The 18958-nt window shown below is 37.1% G+C and overlaps 1 protein-coding gene across 1 annotated transcript in view; it reads right to left on the bottom strand.

Moving 5' to 3' along the window:
• MAPKAPK2 (MAPK activated protein kinase 2) overlaps window positions 1-16732 on the bottom strand; it is a 71509-nt gene extending 54777 nt beyond the window's left edge. Inside the window, exon 1 of the mRNA XM_081946345.1 lies at window positions 16076-16732. Coding sequence (XP_081802471.1) covers window positions 16076-16342 — 267 coding nt within the window. The 5' untranslated portion in view covers window positions 16343-16732. The remainder of the gene's footprint in view (window positions 1-16075) is intronic.
• Window positions 16733-18958: the final 2226 nt, after the last annotated feature.

The following is an 18958-nucleotide window of genomic DNA, read 5'->3' as shown; positions in this document are numbered from 1 at the left end:
ATTATTTATGAAACATTGGTTCTCAAGAAGTATGCAATATATAAAATTATACCTGAAAAACAACTACTGCAACAATTCTACTAACATAGCCTTTTCCAACTTAGTGCCTTCCAAATTCCTTGGACTAAAATAGTTATTATTCTTTGCAAACATGTGGGTTAATGATTATAGAGTTTTTATCAAACATGGTTGGGGGGGAGCACCAGAATGGGAAAAGCTGGTCACCTGCATCTCAAATGGATTTTTTTCGTTCTTGAATTAGCTATCACTATGTATTTTCATTTGAGAAGTTAAGCACAAGAGTTGTTTAAAAAAATAAAAACACTAAATTATAAATCTTAGTAGTTAAGAGTTTCTTTCGAAAGCATTTATATTAGAATACCAATTAAGGAACTACAGTCAAGGTTAGACCTGATCATCTGGCAATAGCCTGAAGCCAAGCATCTCATCAAAACTCACTGCTGAAACAAATTGGATAATCTCCATATAGGGCCTTCGACCTTCATTTTATGGCACTGGGGAACATTAAATTGGGAGTGCCTGACATTGTCCAAGCTCAATAGATAAATATAGTGGAGAGACAGCATGCAAAAAGGGATTGAACAGAGGAAATCTACCTTAGTGACAGGGCAACTCTGAAACTGTTCTTGACCACATACTTTAGTAGAGCTGAATTTCATATTTAACATTTACTTTGCTTTATAGGTTAATAATATGCTAGCTTTGAACAGGTAAAGATAACTTACTTTGATGGCCACAAGAACTCAGATTTATTAAAATCATTTCTCTTATCAAAATATTGGGACCTCTTTATTTGTTTCTAAAATACACAAACAAATATGGGGTCACACAAGGATCTCTACATCCATTTAATAAAAGCTATTGAAGAGAAGCATTTGTTCAGACTCATAGTACTGGATGTTTCATTGTTGTCTGAATGGAAGAATGGAGTGCCACAAGCACTTTACTGAGAATGAAAACAAGAAATAGTTTGTACTCTACAGCCCAAATCTAGGAAATCCACAAAGGCAACCTCTTTAATGTCCTGTACCAGAATGTGTTGTCCTTCAGAATGAACTTTGTTAAACCAATTGGCAATTAGCCTGTCACTCCAGATCATCCGGCAGTCATTCTGATTTTCCTTGTTTCATGTTGAAAGGAAGATATACAGGCTATCCAATATCATATTAGAAGATTCTAAAATAGAATCAAGGCTGGCCCAGTCTCAGATTCCACAGCTTTAACAGATCACAGTACTGCTATGTAATGGAATGAACCAGACAACAGACAAAGCAAGTCCTTCTAAAGGAAATCCAGCTCTGTGTTCCTATTGGCATAGCATGTGTATATATTCTAATGGCTCTAAAAAGCCAGCCCAATATTCTGAATTCTTTAAGCATGATTATAAGCAGGCATACCATCAGTAAAAGTTGCTAAGTCATAAATTCACTCTAATGATGTCATCTGGATAATTATACAATTGCTAATGTTGGCAAGCATTTCTGGAAAGCCACATGGCTCTAGATTGCCTTCGTCATATGCTTTACTCATCTCCAAAAGCTGGTTTCAATGTCCTGATAACTTCAAGGAGACATCCTAATTTGCTGATTACTGGCAGGCCTGTATTCTGTGGGAAGTGAATGCCAGCAAAATGCAGCAGAGACTGCATTTATGAAACAAATGCTTCCAGTGTTTTATCAGAGAGCAGAATGAGATATAGGTAATCCTCACTTAAAGTCATCCAGTATCCCCTCTCTCACATGATCATGGTTCAGGTGCTTGGCAACCGGCTCACAATTAAGATGGTCATACTGTCCTGTTGTCATTTTATCAACGTTTTGCAACCCTCGCTGCCAGCTTCCACAAAGCAAAGTCAATGAGAAGGAATCACAACCACAGGATATCTGATTATGCAGGAGTTGTCTATTGACAGCAACTGGGGACACCAGAATTGATGTCTTAAGTCAATGTGATGACATGACACGTCAACTTATAGTGACATTGGTCAGCAGCAGAGTTCTTGGTCCCAATTAGCATTGGTAAGAGAGGACTAGCTGTAAAATGAGTTTTGGAAAATGTTCTAAATTGAGGCAGAGGTCATCACTCAATTCCTCACTAACCATTTTCATGAATACTGTATACTTGCCATGAAGAAAACTGCTTTTTAAATCAAACAATACAATGAAAGGTGTGAGAAAGAGCGAGGGAGGGAGAGAGAGGGAGAGATAACAGTTGAAGTACACACCAACATGTTGGACTAAATTATCTTGCTAATTTCAAAAACAATCTTACCAAACAACAAATAGAGATATAGAAATCATCAAAATAGATCTTAGAAAAGGAAACTAAATGGAGACATATTGCATGTCCACAGTGAAGTTTCCATTCTGCCATGCACTAAAATCACATTTAGCAAGGACTGTATGACTACTACAGTTGTTGCTCAGATACAGAAGATCTTCCCTACACTTCGTTATCATCTTCGTTAGTCATCTTTTCTTAAACATGACTAATCACAAATCACCAATATTTTGGATTTATTCTCCTTGACCCATAATACGTATGTGTGCAAGTTTCTTCAAAAGTAGATCCTTTTAGGAAATGAATTTGGGTGAAACCTTCAACTGTGCTTTAAACTGGATAATCACAAAGCAGAAAAGGAAAATATTTGGAGGGGATCACTGAACCGGATCTGTTTCATTTACAAACCAGTCTTAACTGTGAAATTGCCCTGAAAAAAATACTCATTTCTATTTGTTTGCATAAAAGACACAGCAGGAGGTTATGCACTCTTTTCAGTCTCTTCCATTTTGTTGGCTTTACATTGATTAGCATGTAGTTCTCTATTATGCAATATTGGCAAAACCTAATTACAGTAGCTTTCAAGCATGTGCAATTCATCAGTTTGATAGATTTTGGTAGACCAAAGCTTACGCTTCTTGGCAATTGAAACCTATGATTTAGTCAAGTATTTAGGAACCTTGACAACTTTAAGATGAGTGGACTTCAACTCCCTGAATTCCACAACCAGAATTTCCCCAACCAGAATTTTCCTGGACATAACAATTATTTTCAACAGTTTAAAGCAGATTTTCAGGAAAAGTCTGGGCAATTATTGCATTAGCTATTATATTACATTACATTATAAAATGGGAGGATAAATGAATTCTTGGAGGGATTATAAGGAAGGTCAGTGAGTCTATTTAATATGACAAAACTCATTTTAACAGAAAGCAATTTCTTGGTCCAAATAACTGCTTTTACTAGACATCATAAATTTGTGCAAGAGATATTTACCCAGGAATTTTTCAGTTCTGAGAATAGTGATTTCTTAGTAATCAGATTTCAAAAGAGTCAAGTGTTGCAAAACAGAAAAAAGGAAAGGAAAAGAAAACCCATTCATTCCTCTTTTACCACTGAGAATAAATACTTTATGTGGCTTATTAGTGGAGTACTGTTGTAACACTACAACAACATGGATACGGTTTAATTATCCTTTACTAGGCAAATGTATCAGCTTTGTTCTTTCTTAACTTTGTGGTTCTGAAACACTTGCTAACTCTTGTCTTCTATGTATGGGAGAACAATTACATATTACTGCAGTAATTATCACTGGACCTCAATTTTAAACTGTGGGATCACCAAATAAAATATCAGGCTGCAAACACCAAGAAGGACATGCTGAGAGCCTTCTAAGCAGATTTCTTTATTGTTCTTTCTCTACAGGCAGAAATCTTTATCAAAGAAGACTAACTTGCACCATAAAGCATACATTCTGGAAACTATTAGGAAGAAGTATTCTTCCTCCTTTCTCTCACACAAACTATGCAATCTGCATTGTCTCTTGCTTCTCTGGAATGCGCTCCCTCCCTCCTAGGAATCCAGACAACATTCCATCATATAAAGTAAGACTTTACGTTCCAAAGGTTTTTCAGATTACTATCAACACTGGCTTATACTTATACTTTTAGGATTTAAAACAATCAAAATAACTGTTTCATAACCAACTTATAAATAGGATTAAGATAATTAAGTTGATGAATTAATTAGAAACGATCAACACTAAAACACTGAATTTAGACTTTAGATTACTCATGGATTGGCCATTAGGCTGCACTACATAAAGCAGCACAGGATGAAGCAGTTATCTGATCTGAAATAAAGACTTCCAAAGTCTTGGCACCAAGACAGAAGTGGTTTCTCACTGCCTGCGCTGGGGTTTTTTAAAAATTCTCAGTTTAGCGTATATTAATTGCATTTTCTGGTGGTCTTCCATCCAAATACTACCCAGATTCAATTCTGCTTGACTTTTTCTGAAATCAAATCAGGCCAATTAGCTGCCATAATGCTTAATCACTACTTTCAAATCCCTGAATCAGTCCCAAATGTGCTAAAACACATTCCCATTATTCTCCTGCCAGCATTTACAGCCCAATGTATCTGGAATGCCCCAAACTTAGGAAGGTTTCACTTAATTAAATACCCCTGCATATGGCCAAATTACTTCTACTTATTCTAGCCAGCTGATTTTGCATTTTATATACCAGTAGCAATAACTGGATATGACAGCATTAGTCAAGGCTGATTTATCAACAAAATGTTACTTACCTTACCTATGAGGCATTAACATGTGTTTTGTTGTCATTTATTTTAAACTTACTATGGGTATTTTCATATTTTTATAATGTTAACTACTGAGAATTTCCAGGTTGTATCAACATACAAATATAAATAACAAATCTATCAAATTAGGTAGCTGGTCCCTTTTTTTTTTTGAAAAAGATTAATGAATAGTTTCAGGTTCTTTCATGATTTCCAATCTGCCCTGTTCGAGAACATTCCAGTTCCTTGCTACCCAAAGCCACTATTCTTCTATTTGCATGCTTATTCTATCAGAATAATTTTCCACTCTTAAATGGTTATGGCAGCATTTATGCAACTTTTCAAATCAGAGAAAGTCAGTAAGTCCTGTGGAGTCACAGCAAATCATTACTGCTGCCTGTAAATAATAAATTAGATAGATAGATGATAGATAGATGATAGATAGATAGATAGATAGATAGATAGATAGATAGATAGATAGATAGATAGATAGATAGATAGATAGATAGATAGACAGACAGACAGACAGACAAGATAGACATTTTTTCCCATATCTCCTTTTTTTTCCTTCTGGAAATACACTTTTTCCAGATGTTTACAATTATTGATGACAATTGTGAGTCCAAGTCCAATCTTGGGAGAATTAGAGGTGAGATGAATACAGGCATCTCTACAGCTAACCTTTTGCTTTGGGTTTTTCACTGTGAACCATTATTAAAGCAACACATAAGTATCCAAAACAATTTTTTTACAATAGTATTAGGATAAATAATAATTGGAAACAATGTAAACAGTTTGTAAAATTATTTTCCACACATATGTAACTCATATACTGAATATGTATTTCAAAATTGGTGGATTGTTAAGAAAAAGATTTGGATGAAAATGATATGAATTCATTTGAACCTATGAACTATGAATTCAATACCTGCATGATAAGAATCAAAAACAATACATTTGCCCACATAAGTAAGACATATCTAGGCAAAATCCAAAGATAATTCAAAAGAGTCAGACAAAAAAGCCTGAACTAATCAAATGTTTGATAATCATTTGAGATTCATTATTCTGATTTCAAAAAGGAATATCTGATCAGAGAAGCTATAAAGGGAGTATCCGGGGGTAAACAAGTGATATTTTATGGCAATGATATAGTAGGATTTTTCAAAAACACAGAAATGATATCGTGCTTTACTAGAAAGCTCTGCCACTTATTAAAACCCAAATGTGAACACACACAAAAAGTCATCACTGAACAGCATTTTTTTCCCAGATCAAGGGCACCATTAAAAAAAATTACAGACCTGGGAAAAACCAAAATGCCATGTAAAGCAATCCATTTTGCATTGCTTCACAATTCATCCATTCATTCATTCATTTTCTATAGAAACCCATCTCAGTCAATGACTCTGAGTAGTTTACAATTGAAAATATATATTAAATATAAAGTCACTAAAAACATTTTAAAACAATAGAAACATCTAAAATTTAAATATATATAAATCAGCCGAGATATTTAACCAGTTAATAAAATAAACAGGAAACAAGGCCCTTTAGTAATTACCGGTAGTGTTTAATTAGTTTTCTTTTTCCAAAAATATTTTTCTCCATAAAGATCTCTGAAATTCTAAACAGCAAAACTTAAATTTCTTCCTTCAATGAATAACAACTAGGAGAGATAGAAAATAGACTGGTGTTTCATCAGATAAAAGCAGATACAAAGATAAAACAAAATTAAAAATCATACCAAAATCCAAAATAGGAAGGTTAGCAAAAACCCACCAACCAAACTTCAAGTTTGAGGAGGCATTTGGAGAAATAGAGAGAGCATGAAAAGATATGCATGGGCAAACGTATTATTTTTTATTCTTATCATGCAGGGATTGAATTCATAGGTTCAAAGCAATTTAAAAAAAACTGATTCTATATGCAAAATTCTGCAATACTCTAGCATTATGTTGTAATAAAGGCATTATGACAAGAGGTGCAAGAAAAATCTAAATCACATTCTCTAGGATCTTTCTCTCTGAATGTAATATTCATAATAGGGTAAGTATTTGAAAAGCACTGACTTTCAGTCATATATATTTTATATGACCTTCTTTTAATTCACAAGTGGATGCAAAGAACATTGTGGAAATGATACTGCATTTTCCTTTCAACCTAATAAAATGAAATTGAACCTATCACTCAGATGGCCTATACCAGGGGTGGGGAACTGTGGCTCTTTTGCGACTTGTGGACTTCAACTCCCAGAATTCCTGAGGCAGCTATGTTGGTTCTGGAATTCTGGGAGTTGAAGTCCACAAGTCGCAAAAGAGCCACAGTTCCCCACCCCTGGCCTATACTATTATTGTATAACTATTTCCTTCACTTGGAAGGAAATATATAAATTCCTATATAAATATAAGCGCCATCTCTAGTATAGCGTTAACTTGGAAGATTAGATGATAGAAAAATCTGAGCAGTAAAATCCAATCCTATTATATGTTCTAACAGGGGAAATAATTAAATCATGACTTTAACTAGAGCAATGGTCCAATTCAGATATAATGTTCCCAATCCCAAAATACTATCATTATTTATTTGTATCATTTACTTTACTCTAAAAAAGAAATCTGAGCATCAACTCGGAATAACAAAGATGTGTACTGTGAAAAGGACATAAGGTCAATAAATCATAAATACATTTTGAATTCAAGATTTTAATTGTTTGCTATATAGTATTTTAGGGATAAGCAATATATCAAACAAATGAGACACTGAAATATAACAGATATGTTAAATTTAAAAATGAACATTTGTTTTCCATTCCACAACCAACATTGTGAACAGTTATATTCTATGTGCTTTTGTCTGTCTATGGAGATCCTTGGTCAACCAGATCATGGTTGTCCCAAAGGTGTTTTTGTTTTGTTTTTAAAATACAACTGGACTTTCTTATTTTTCATTAAGATGTTCCTTTTCTCATCCAAGAACTCAGAATTGAAGAATAAGGAAGTCCAGGCAATATAGTGCTTTTTTAATGAATGTACACAAAAATATACTATTGAATTCTCCCTGAAGTAAACTACCATAAATTCAAATGGTTTAGTTTTGAAACAGCTTGAGCTAATTGCTGTTCTGATCTTCAAGATTAAAAGGATAATCAAAAATAACTGGTTTAAGTACAGCAATGAAAAACCCTGCTCAATTGGACAAATGGAAGTCCCTGAGGGAGCTAATATACATTCCTATCACAGGGCACAAAAATGTTCAGGCCTATTAAAATAAATGGAAGGAGAAAGAAAATGAAACTGATAACTGAAGATTCACATATTAGTAAAGAGCAGATTTGGCTTTTCCATGTCTACAGCCAAAAAAAAACCATAAGTTCGTCAACATGGATTTGACCTGGATATTTTATTTGGGATGCCCTCCTGTAGGCATAACATGTTACTTTTACATATAAATAAAGACAAATATTTAATATTTAATGAATATTTAAATGTGTGCAGAAACCACAGACTTGATAAGGTTTTAAAAACCTTAGATGCAATACAACACCAGCATGCTACATCATGTTGATTGTAAAAACCAATAAACACTGGCAAAAGAGTTATTTGCTTAAATACAATGATTTAACACTTCCTTCACCCCAAGACCCTAAGAATTTTATTTCAAAGAGAAACAGATATGGGAGTCATCCTACATTGATTCTGGACCCTATGTAAAATTTGGCTCTAAATATAAAAAGTAGCCTTTACAGTTGAAGATACTGATTCCCTGATTCTGCAATCTGTGTCATATTGCTCTGGAAGCATATCAGCAATGCATAGATCTTAAAGTGACAGATATACTCCAGATTTCACACAGTACATATGTATGTATACCTTACCGATTTTTATCAGCAAGTTTCTGCAGTTTGAGAAAGAAAGGAGACAAAAGATCTCATTTCATTTGCCCATGCACTTGAAACTATATGTTCACATTAAATTTAAGCTTCCAATAAAGATAAACAATATTTTTGAGGAACTTGACTGGTATTAATGCTTTTCCTGGACTACCTCCCCTATTCAATGCCCATGGAAAGTTAACAACCCTCTGGAATGACCTCCCCCCCGACATCAGAACTACCACCGACTTCCGCTCCTTCCGACAAAAACTAAAGACTCACCTGTTTCGATTAGCCGGCCTGGCCCACTCATAGTTTTATCTTACCTCCTGGCAGATATTTAATTGGGGAATTTCATGGGTAATTATTTTAAATTCATTTTTTGGGGGGTATTTTTAGGGGTTGTTTTTAAATACTGCTTTTAATACTTTACTTGAAGGTACAGTTTTATATAGCCTCCTCCATTTATGTATTTATGTATTTATGTATTTATTTATATGCATCCTATTTGTGTTTTAGCCTGACTGTACACCGCCCCGAGTCCCTTTTGGGAGAGGGGGCGGTCTAGAAATACGAAATAAAGTAAAGTAAAGTAAAGTTTGTCATTTTATATACTTTCTAGAGGAAAAATGCCTGGATCTGAAACATTATAGAAACAGAATATGGTAGTAGTAATGACCAGAAGCCAGGTGGCTTTTGGAAAGAAAGAAAGAAAGAAAGAAAGAAAGAAAGAAAGAAAGAAAGAAAGAAAGAAAGAAAGAAAGAAAGAAAGAAAGAAAGAAAGAAAGAAAGAAAGAAAGAAAGAAAGAAAGAAAGATGCAGCATGTTGTCATCCTGCCAGTTCCACTTCACTTAAAAGGAAGACAGTCCCCTCTATTATGATTACTTAAAGGTGGCACTTACATGACATGTCCTCTACATTGATAATGACTCATGAGAGGTGGTTTTTGAACATTATAATAAAATAAAATGTGCAGCTCCTTACTATAAGTAAAGCTAATGGTTTAACTGGAGAGAAATGTATCTATCACTATTATTTTAATCTTTTCCTTACAAGGATATTCTAATTCTAGAATATCACAACTGCCCACTGCGGACTTTAATGAATGAAGCAGGAAACAACAAAGTGAGAAGCAAATCCAAGTAAGTTTTGACAGTTTTATTAGATTTCATTTGCAAAGCTGAGGGTTGTTTTTTTTAGGTGTCATCCCTCTCAAGTTGCTTATAATGTTCCGTGGAGTCACAATTCATATTTGAGAACCTCTACTTTTAACACCAAGTCAGATTTTGATTCTACAGTGATATACAGAAATATGGGAATGGAAAAAATATAATTTCCCTTAATATTTTTCATATTCCATATAATTCATCCTGAAATTGTCATATTCCAATCAGGGTTTTCTAAGATGTGAGATTATGGCAACTGAGGAAACCATATAGGAGACAAATTGTATTGAAAAGATAATAAAAATATTAAAAGCACTATAGAAAACCTCAGATGAACAGTATCTGTTTCATCATTTAAACATGAAATTTCAGGGAAAGTTTCAATGTTTAGCTCCGGTCAACAGTTAGTTCCTTCTCAACATTTATGGCATCAACAGAAACACAGCAAATCCTGTTGCAATAATTTCCTGGTATCTGATTTGTTCAGTTCTTTTGTGTTGACACTGCCAAATTACTTCCTTTTGTTATAGACAGGCAGATAATGACTGCATGAAAGCAGTGTATTTCTATATTCACCTACATGGCCCCTTCATCCATCACCAGTAAAATGAAGCATAAAAGGTAAACAAACAAGTTGTTTCAAAGAGTAAAACTGCCCTTTAATTTGACCATTCTGAATAATCCAGAAGCGATAACTTATACCTGTGCTCAAGTTTGAACTAACTTTGACCCATTCAAAAGCTTACTTAAATTCATTCCCCAGGGCATTAAAAAAAAACCAGTAACAAAGCAATTATGGAGAGAGGTGCCAATGAAATATTAAGTTTAGAAGTAGCAGTTGTAACGATTTTACAAAATAGTTATCCAAGGGAAAATCAGAATATTTGTGGTTGGCATGCCATAATGAAATATAAAGCCCAAGTGAAGTCTCACCGTAGGACAACTATGAACATAGAATAGTAATCATAGGGAGGCAAACTATGTCTCACAATTCTCCATTCCAGCATTAGTGTATAGATAGCCTTGCTTATTGCCTCATGTAGCAACCATCGGAAGTTGTGATAGAGTTGAAAAAATAACTGTGTTACCAAGGTACACATATATGACACACACACTCTCCCCCACTCTCTCTTTTTTGTGTTTACCATTGCAGTTAGTTAAAATGTATTACCCTGTGCCTGATCTGGTCCCCCTCTCCCGAATGGAGATATTGCCCAAATAAGCAATTACTTAGTGACCAAGTTGCCAGTCCCTATTGTGCTCACTAAACAAAGAATTTCCTCTAAGAAAAATAAAGCATCTTGCTTAGAATTATATGTAAGCATGACTGAAATGTATGCATGGAAATACTCTTGAGGACAATTCAATAATTTTTTTATTAACATGCATGTACCTTTGTTGATAAATTTTAGAAACAAGTTACAATATAGGTGAAGGGGGAATTGGTGGCTCAATGGCTAAGACACTGAGCTTGTCGATCAGAAAGGTTGGTGGCATTCCGAATCCCTAGTGCCGCGTAGCAGAGTGAGCTCCCGTTACTTGTCCCAGCTTCTGCCAATCTAGCAGTTTGAAAGCATGTAAAAATGCAAGTAGAAAAATAGGGACCACCTTTGGTAGGAAAGTAACAGTGTTCCGTGCACCTTTGGCGTTTAGTCATGCTGGCCACATGACCACAGAATTGTCATCAGGCAGCGATGGCTCTTCGGCTTAGAAACAGATGAGCACCGCCCCCTAGAGTCAGGAATGACTAGCAGATATGTGAGAGGAGAACCTTTACCTTAACAATATAGGTGAAGCTCTTTGAATATTCCAAACACAATAAAAATGCTAATATGTTTATTTGCCAGTAAAAATATGGGTGTTAAATGTAAACTGTCTAGATTGTGTTTGGAAGGATGTAACAGTTTCACCCCATTTCTGCTCCAACTAATTGGCACAACATTTGGCCAGATAACTTGCAAAAATATGATGTATCATGTTAACACAGGCATTTGATGCAAACATTATGTACCTCATGATGTTTATTTCTTTATTTCCATGTTGGTGCCACCTGACTCCAGTGCAACTATATGCATCATGGTATCACTACACATGTGATACAATTTGAGTAGTTTTCACTGTTGTGCCATATTATGATGCATATAATATCACATGCCCTTAATAGAGACCCATGCTTATCAGTAATACTCCCTCAAAAAAACATTTCAGTTTTAACAATAAAGGAACATCCTGAAATCTACCATTCAGACCAAGTGTTTTATTCCTGGGCTGCAAATGTCACTCTAATTGGTTCCAACTGATTAAAGAGCCAAAGCTGGATTCCACCCATGCCTGTAGCTTTGTGATCTGCTGTTGACAAATTGAATGGACCTTGGAGACCAGGACTCTTATCTAACCTCATACTTTAATGCAAGATAGCCATGGAAACGAAGGGGCAGGATTCCCTTCGGCAGTTATGCTTATTCTTTGGATTATTTCACCCACAGGAGTATTGGAAACATACAATTTAGAGAGTGGAGGCAACTGCCAAATTGATTAACGCTGTGCTGTCAAAGCAGTGGTTGAGCCTGCTCATTTACAGCTTAAGAAGGAAAATAAGCATTAGAATGTGTCAGACATAATAACAGTGATAGATGTGCCTATTCTCAAGCAAAGGGCAAGAATCTGCCATTCAGCTAGTTGAGAACGTTTTTTTACCCTCTTTATGGCTTCTACATTTATACTACAGACATATTGCGTGATGGAGGAACCTGGCAGTGCTCTCTTCATAGGAGAAATGGCCACGATGGGTTTTTTTTCCAGTTGCTTTTAAAGCAGATGTTTATAAAAAAAGAGAAGTAAGATTTAATTGCAACAGAAGGGAGACTTCTTGTTTTTTAGCATTGCAATTAACAGGATAATCTATAGCATTCCCCAAAAGCTAATGTGTGGGAGCAAATTTATGGTTTAAATAGAGACTGTTCTACTCTTCTGAAACAGGCATCCATCTTACCTAAGAACTTAAACTGCATTCCTAAATCCATTTCAAAACAAGTGAGTTTTTCCAAAAGGATTTCCAGAGTGCGACTTGACAAAATTGAACGGCAAGCTAATGTAGTAAAGAATACATTACAGATAAGTAGGTGCCTTCAGGTGGCAGGGATACTTAGAAATCACAATTATTTTCAGTAAATATCCGGGTTTCTCAAAAGAGGTGCATGTGCAACCCATTAAAATGGAGTGAAATTTGACTACATAGTCACAGCCAGTCAACTTGACTTGGCACACACAAACCTGTCAAATTCTTTTCTCCCAAACTGAGGATTTTCTTTTTTAAAGTTAATATGATCTTGTTTCAAAGTTTTTATTATATGAGTCTTAACATGAAGGAACATCAATGAATTTTTAACTCAATTTTGCATTGACAATTTGTGGTTCAAGTTATGTCAAAATGTTTTTGTTGGTTGATCCTGAAGAAGGATCACAAAGACATATCCAGTAATAGTTAATAATCAAACCAGCATCTCCCTCACTAATATGTGATAAATGACATCCTGCACAGAGACACTTTTACACTGAAAAAAATAAAAGACAACTGATACAAAAATATGAAACGAAGTGCAGACCGTATGAAGGTCTATTTCTAAGCAGATCCTTACAAACCTTGATATGCATATAAAAATAGTATAAAATTATGCACACCTATATAAAAGTTGCAAATACTTAAAAAGTTACTATTGGAAATCAGTAATGCTGCATAGGAATAATTCAAACCAATAATCAGGGGACCACAAATATTTAGTTATCTTTCATTCAGTAATACATAATCTTATTTTATACTCTTGCCCATAAAAGTTTTGATTTGTACTTTACAGAAGAAAATATCATGGCTGTGGTACCTACTTCATAAACGCATTAATATATAGTAAATCTATGCAGAAAAATAAGACAGAATTTTAAATAAAATATTTTAATATTTATTATATATTTTTTCTGAAATACTCTTAGCTGCCTATCTATTGTGATCTTGGGCACAAGCCAGCTGAGTGGCTTTGGACCAGTCACACTCTTTTAGTCCTAGGAAGAAGGCAAGGGCAAACCACTTCCAAGAAATCTTGCCAATACAATTGCAGAGACTTGTCCTGGTGGTTGCCAGGAATCGACACTGATTCAAAGGCACCAAAAAGGGGAGGGAGGGGTCATAATACTACTATCTACATGATACTTCTATCTACTTCTTCAAGACTTTATCAGTCATTACTACTTTTGTAAACAGGCTTCTGTTTACAAAAATAACAATCATTTGCCTTTTAATTTTATTGTGGAGCAGTAACTTCCAAGGTTTCACAAAATTGTTTAGTAAGCTAAGGTAGGAAGGGCAAGCTGGTCAAAAGGTCATCCAGTTAATTCAGTCCTGAATGAAGATAGGTTCCCCAACCATAGTAAGAACCATTGCCTGCCTTGTGTTATAAATGATTGACTATAGCTGTGGAGTGCCAAACCTCAGGTTCAGTTCACTTATCTTTCAGATTCCTTTTCACCTTTCTTTCCCATCTATACAATATACCTATTTAAACTCAACCCAAAATATATAAGAATTTCACAAATGAATGCAAACAAAAACAAATACAAACTGAGCGTGTTTTCACAAATTACTGTACTTTGAAATTAATCAGAAAGCCAGCATGTTTCTTCAAAAATACTTGAAATTATTATATAGCACAAATGGAAAAGGGTTTGCACATTGTCATTTTAACTTTTAACTTAAGGCAGGGTTTTATACTCATTTTGTAGGAAATAACCCTCCAAATGTGTTTAATGATATGTGCATAAATACTCTCATTTTCCCATGGGATTCTAACCAAGGTAGGATTTTCAGGCATCTATTCCGAAGTGATAAATCTTCTGGTGCTCACAATGCAACAGATGGTCCCAAATTTGTTTCTTCCAGATGTGCTGGTCTTGCACCTTGCAGGATTGCCGTCTTCTCGGAGTTACGGTCCTAGCACATCTGGAGAGCATCAGAGGGTCCCCTTGAGATTTCTTTTAATGTCCTTACATGGAAGTGTCTTCGGAAGCATGTACCTTAGAGGAAGCGGCAGGAAATTCAAGAGCCCTTAAAATCAACTTCCATTGTCCAAATCCCGAAACACGTGATCCGTCCAGACAACATTCAGATGACAGGTTAAGAGTCTCCATTTTTTCCCCCAGCCTCATTTGCTTTGTTGTTCTTCTAAGCCCCTCCCCTTTTGGGCATCAATGGTCCAGCCCCAGGAGAACAATCCCCGGGCAAAGGCGCTTCCCACGGCGCTCTTCTTATTCCTTTCTCGACCGCAAAAAACTGTTGCTGGTGAATTTGCTTTCATGCCCCCACCCCCGCCTCCGCCTCCCCCTGCCTGAAACCAGGCACTTTTTAGTCAACGGGGCTTTTCCCTGAAGGAAAGGAGGCGGGGGGGAGAGAAAAACCAGACCCCGGCTGCGCCAGAAGGAGCCGCCACGGCCTGGAGGTCCAAATCTCAAAGGAATTACGTTTCCTAATCAGGCACGCCAACCTTAGATCCCGCACTGGTTTTCTCAAGGGGCCTCGCGGGATTTATCAGCCCCTCAACCAGCAGCTGCTATGCACGCAAAGCTTTCTCCTTTTTATTATTATTATTTTCCTCCGATCTGCCTCCCGTTCTCCTCTCCCCCCTCCAATAATCCTCCAAGGCAGGGCAATCTAGACTCTATGCCGAACCAACCCGAGATTCAAGCAGCTTTTTCTCTACCAAGTAAAGGAGCGGCCGGGGGGGGTGGGTAGTCCCTCGGCTACTACTTAGGAAACTGCTGGTCATCAAATAAGTTACGGGTTCTCAGAGGCGAGTTAAATGCAACCCCAGGCATGTCACACCCCTTTTGGGTGAAAAAAAGGCGAATCTACAGTTTTGTACTTTGGGAATTTCTCCTTCCTGGGGAATTCCTCCCCGATCAAATGCTGAATGGGGAAGTATCGGTTAGAAGGGACAGGAAACTTGATTACATCTTCAAGCTGTCCTTCACCTAAATAGAGGCCGGGCGAGACAAAACTTTCCGCTGGTGAATACACTTAAGTGTGGAACTCCTCCTAAACCACAAAGCGCCGCCTCCGATAACACTCTTCGCCGTGCGGGGGTTCAAACCACAACACCACGGCGACTAGTCTTTCCCAAACACGTCAAGCACTAACACGGAACAACTTTTGTGGTTCGGAATCGACCGATCCAGACCATACAAGTCCGCGTACAATCCCCCCTACAGTGTGGCCAAAACAGCCTCAGGGGGTCATGCATCGGAACCGGTCCGATTTATTTCAGTTTGGTGGGGAACTTCGATTTACATAAAACTCGCGATTCCTGCCGAAACGAACAGTATAAAACCGCCAAGGCGAAAAGCATCTAGAAGACGCCGTAAATTCAAATCTCTGATCAAGCTTACCTTCAAGGCAAATTTGTCCCCGGTTTTCCTGTTTAAGATTTCCAAAACTTTTCCATTAATCCCCAGCCCCAGGACTTGCGTGGTGACCCTGTAATCATCCGTGATGGCATTTTTCTTTATCGGGAGGACAGACTTCAGATGGAACTGGGGGAACTGTTGTTGTTGTTGTTGGGCCAGCTGCTGCTGCGGAGGCTGTTGTGGCGGCGGCGGCGGCGGCGGATTGGGGAAAAGTATTTGCGGGTTCTGATTCTGAGAGTTAGACAGCATCGTTCAGTCCGAAGCGGACGCAGCCAAACTGAGGGTTCCACCCTGCCCGCCTCGCCCTGCCTCTCCTCCCGCTTCCTCTCCTTCGTCCCCACGCTCGTAGGAAGTTTGCGCAAAACAGCCCGATCAAAAACTCAATTTCTTCCCGCCTCGCTGTTTCTAAAAGGCAGGGTTTCTTCTGGGCTGTTTCCTCTCCTCGGGTTTGAGCATACAAGAATTGTCTCTCGGCCTCCCGTGGGTCTCTTCGGAACCAGCCGCCGCTTCCTCGGGTCAGTCCCGATCCCAGGGGCCGGTTCGCTGCCTCTTTCGAGCGCGGAGACAGGAAAAGGAATCGCTACGATGTTTCACTCTCGTTACTTCCCCGGGTCGGCTTCCCTGCGCTGATGTCATAGCCTTGCGTTGACTGGCTGCGCCATGTTCGGGGGCGGAGCCTAAAGCGGGTGTTAAGACAGGCAGGCGGAGCTAATTCAAAGGTTCGGAAGGGGCGTGTGGGTAGGGCTGGCGGTCGAAGGGCTGTTCTGGATCAAGTCGAGAAAGTGTTTAAAGTCCTTTTCTTTTAAAGCTTTTGTTACACTCTTATCCTTCTCCTAGGCATGAGGTTGGCTGTAGACCAGAACGCTGGTCTAGATTAAAAAATAGCTGAATCATATCAAAAGTTTATGGGGAAAAATGGATTATTTTATTAACCACTGAGACGGAAAATTTTTAAAGTAACTGAAACTTCTTATTCATGGTCCAGAACCAAGAACCCTGAAAGTTTGAAGATTTAATATACTATTGACTTTGACTGATTATAAGTTTACAGCCATATAAAAATCAAAATAAAGCAACAATAAATGAAAAGTAGAAATCCTGACCCATAGGTTTCAAATGCCCTGTAGAAAGATTCTGTTTTTATACACTACGAAGGTAGACATCACCCAAATATTTAGAAAGAGACCATCACGGGGAGGGGGGGACATAATCTTTGGGGTCTCTTACATACTTTGTGGCACTTGGATATTCCAAGTTTCACCATTTTAAGTGTATCATATGGGAAGGTTCTACCTGGAAAGAGGATGAGAAATATTGTAGACCCTTAAAGATTGAAACCAGTACCTTAAATTACACTTGGAAGCTCACTGAAAGTCAATTCAGTGCCTGTAACACAATGTTTATATAACTATAGTGGCTCTTACACTCCACCATGTGGCCCACAACATTTGGTATCAATTTCAGTTTCTGGGTAGTCCACAGAAGCAGACCCCATGAAAAGTACATGGCAATAATCCATACCGGTATTATTGATAAGAATGTGAGTCAATGCTAGCAGGGCCTCCTCCTCCTCCAAGTAGGACTGCAACTAGAACAATTGAAGCTGGGGAAAGACTGCTGCCTACAGCATCCACCTTAGTAGGTATGAGTCCAAGATAGCTTCCAAATCATGGACATGCTCCTTCAAATTTAGCCTATTTCATCCCAAACCTTACCTTGAAACAATAGATTATCTCTTTTAGCTGTTTTGTGTAGCTGTCAGGCAGCACTCTCAAGAAAATTAGCAACCAAACAAGGACAACAAGAATTTCTTTAACATAAATGGACTTTTTACAGAAATGAGAATGTAGCATGTGAGACCTTGATCTCTACAGAGTCCTTGTTTTTAACCTGTTACTGTATACTTATTCAATAAGTTCTTTATTCCTACTGTAGGAATTAAAGTAATAAAACATAAACATATTCTAACCTTCTTTTTTTTTTTACAGGAATCGGCATTCCATAGAAAAAAGGATGAACATTTCACATGTGCATAGAGGCCAGTGTAGGATCGGTGCAAGATGGACAGGTTACAGGAAAAATGGGAAAGGTGATTGCTATTGAGAAATAAAGCCACTGATTTCAGTGATCAGAGCTTTATGTACTAGAAGTAATAGCGGAGAAACACAAAGAGTCTTGAAAGATGCTTGAAGCCAGAGACCATCACTCTTTCAAGTGCAGTGAGCATTTATAAATTTGCAAGAAAAAAGTAAGAAGAAAAAGATTAAGTAGGCAATTATATGAAAACCCCAGATTGAAGTCATTAATTATACTTTTCCAGTTCTATTAACAATTATATTGTTATTAACATCCTGCAACATCATAAATCCTCTGTGCTATAACAGAGCTAGGCAATTAATTTTGCATCAGATTCTTTATGTAACAATCATTACGATCACTATTCTTATATCCTATAAGTATCAAATGCTTGTGTAGAGATTGGTCGATACTGACCCCAAAATTCAAATACTATAAGTGCCTATTTAATATTTTGTTTACCAGCTTTTCTCATGCTAACTTATAAATGCTAATTTTATATTTTAAAAGGAGATGCCTGTCCTATTGAATCTTGTTCTTGCATTAAAATCTGGAGGAAGGACTCTTTTTTTAAAACAAAAAAATCCTATTTCCAAGGATTTTGTTTTCCTGGCAGATGGGAGATGGCCTTCTCCTGCCTAGGATGCAAGATGTGGAACTCTTACGAGTTGTATTTGGCCTTCACTTGCTTTGCCTCTAGAAAAGCAGGTAACTTTTTTTGGATCAGACTTTCAATTGTTAATTGATACATGAAATAGTTTTTAGTCATGTTTTGAATTTTGCTTTCTG

Source organism: Natrix helvetica (assembly GCF_964273705.1).
Source record: "Natrix helvetica genome assembly, chromosome: 3".
NCBI classification, from domain to species: Eukaryota; Metazoa; Chordata; class Lepidosauria; order Squamata; family Natricidae; genus Natrix; species Natrix helvetica.
Note: the sequence above shows the minus strand (reverse complement) of the source record. Positions and strands in the feature narration are given on the sequence as shown.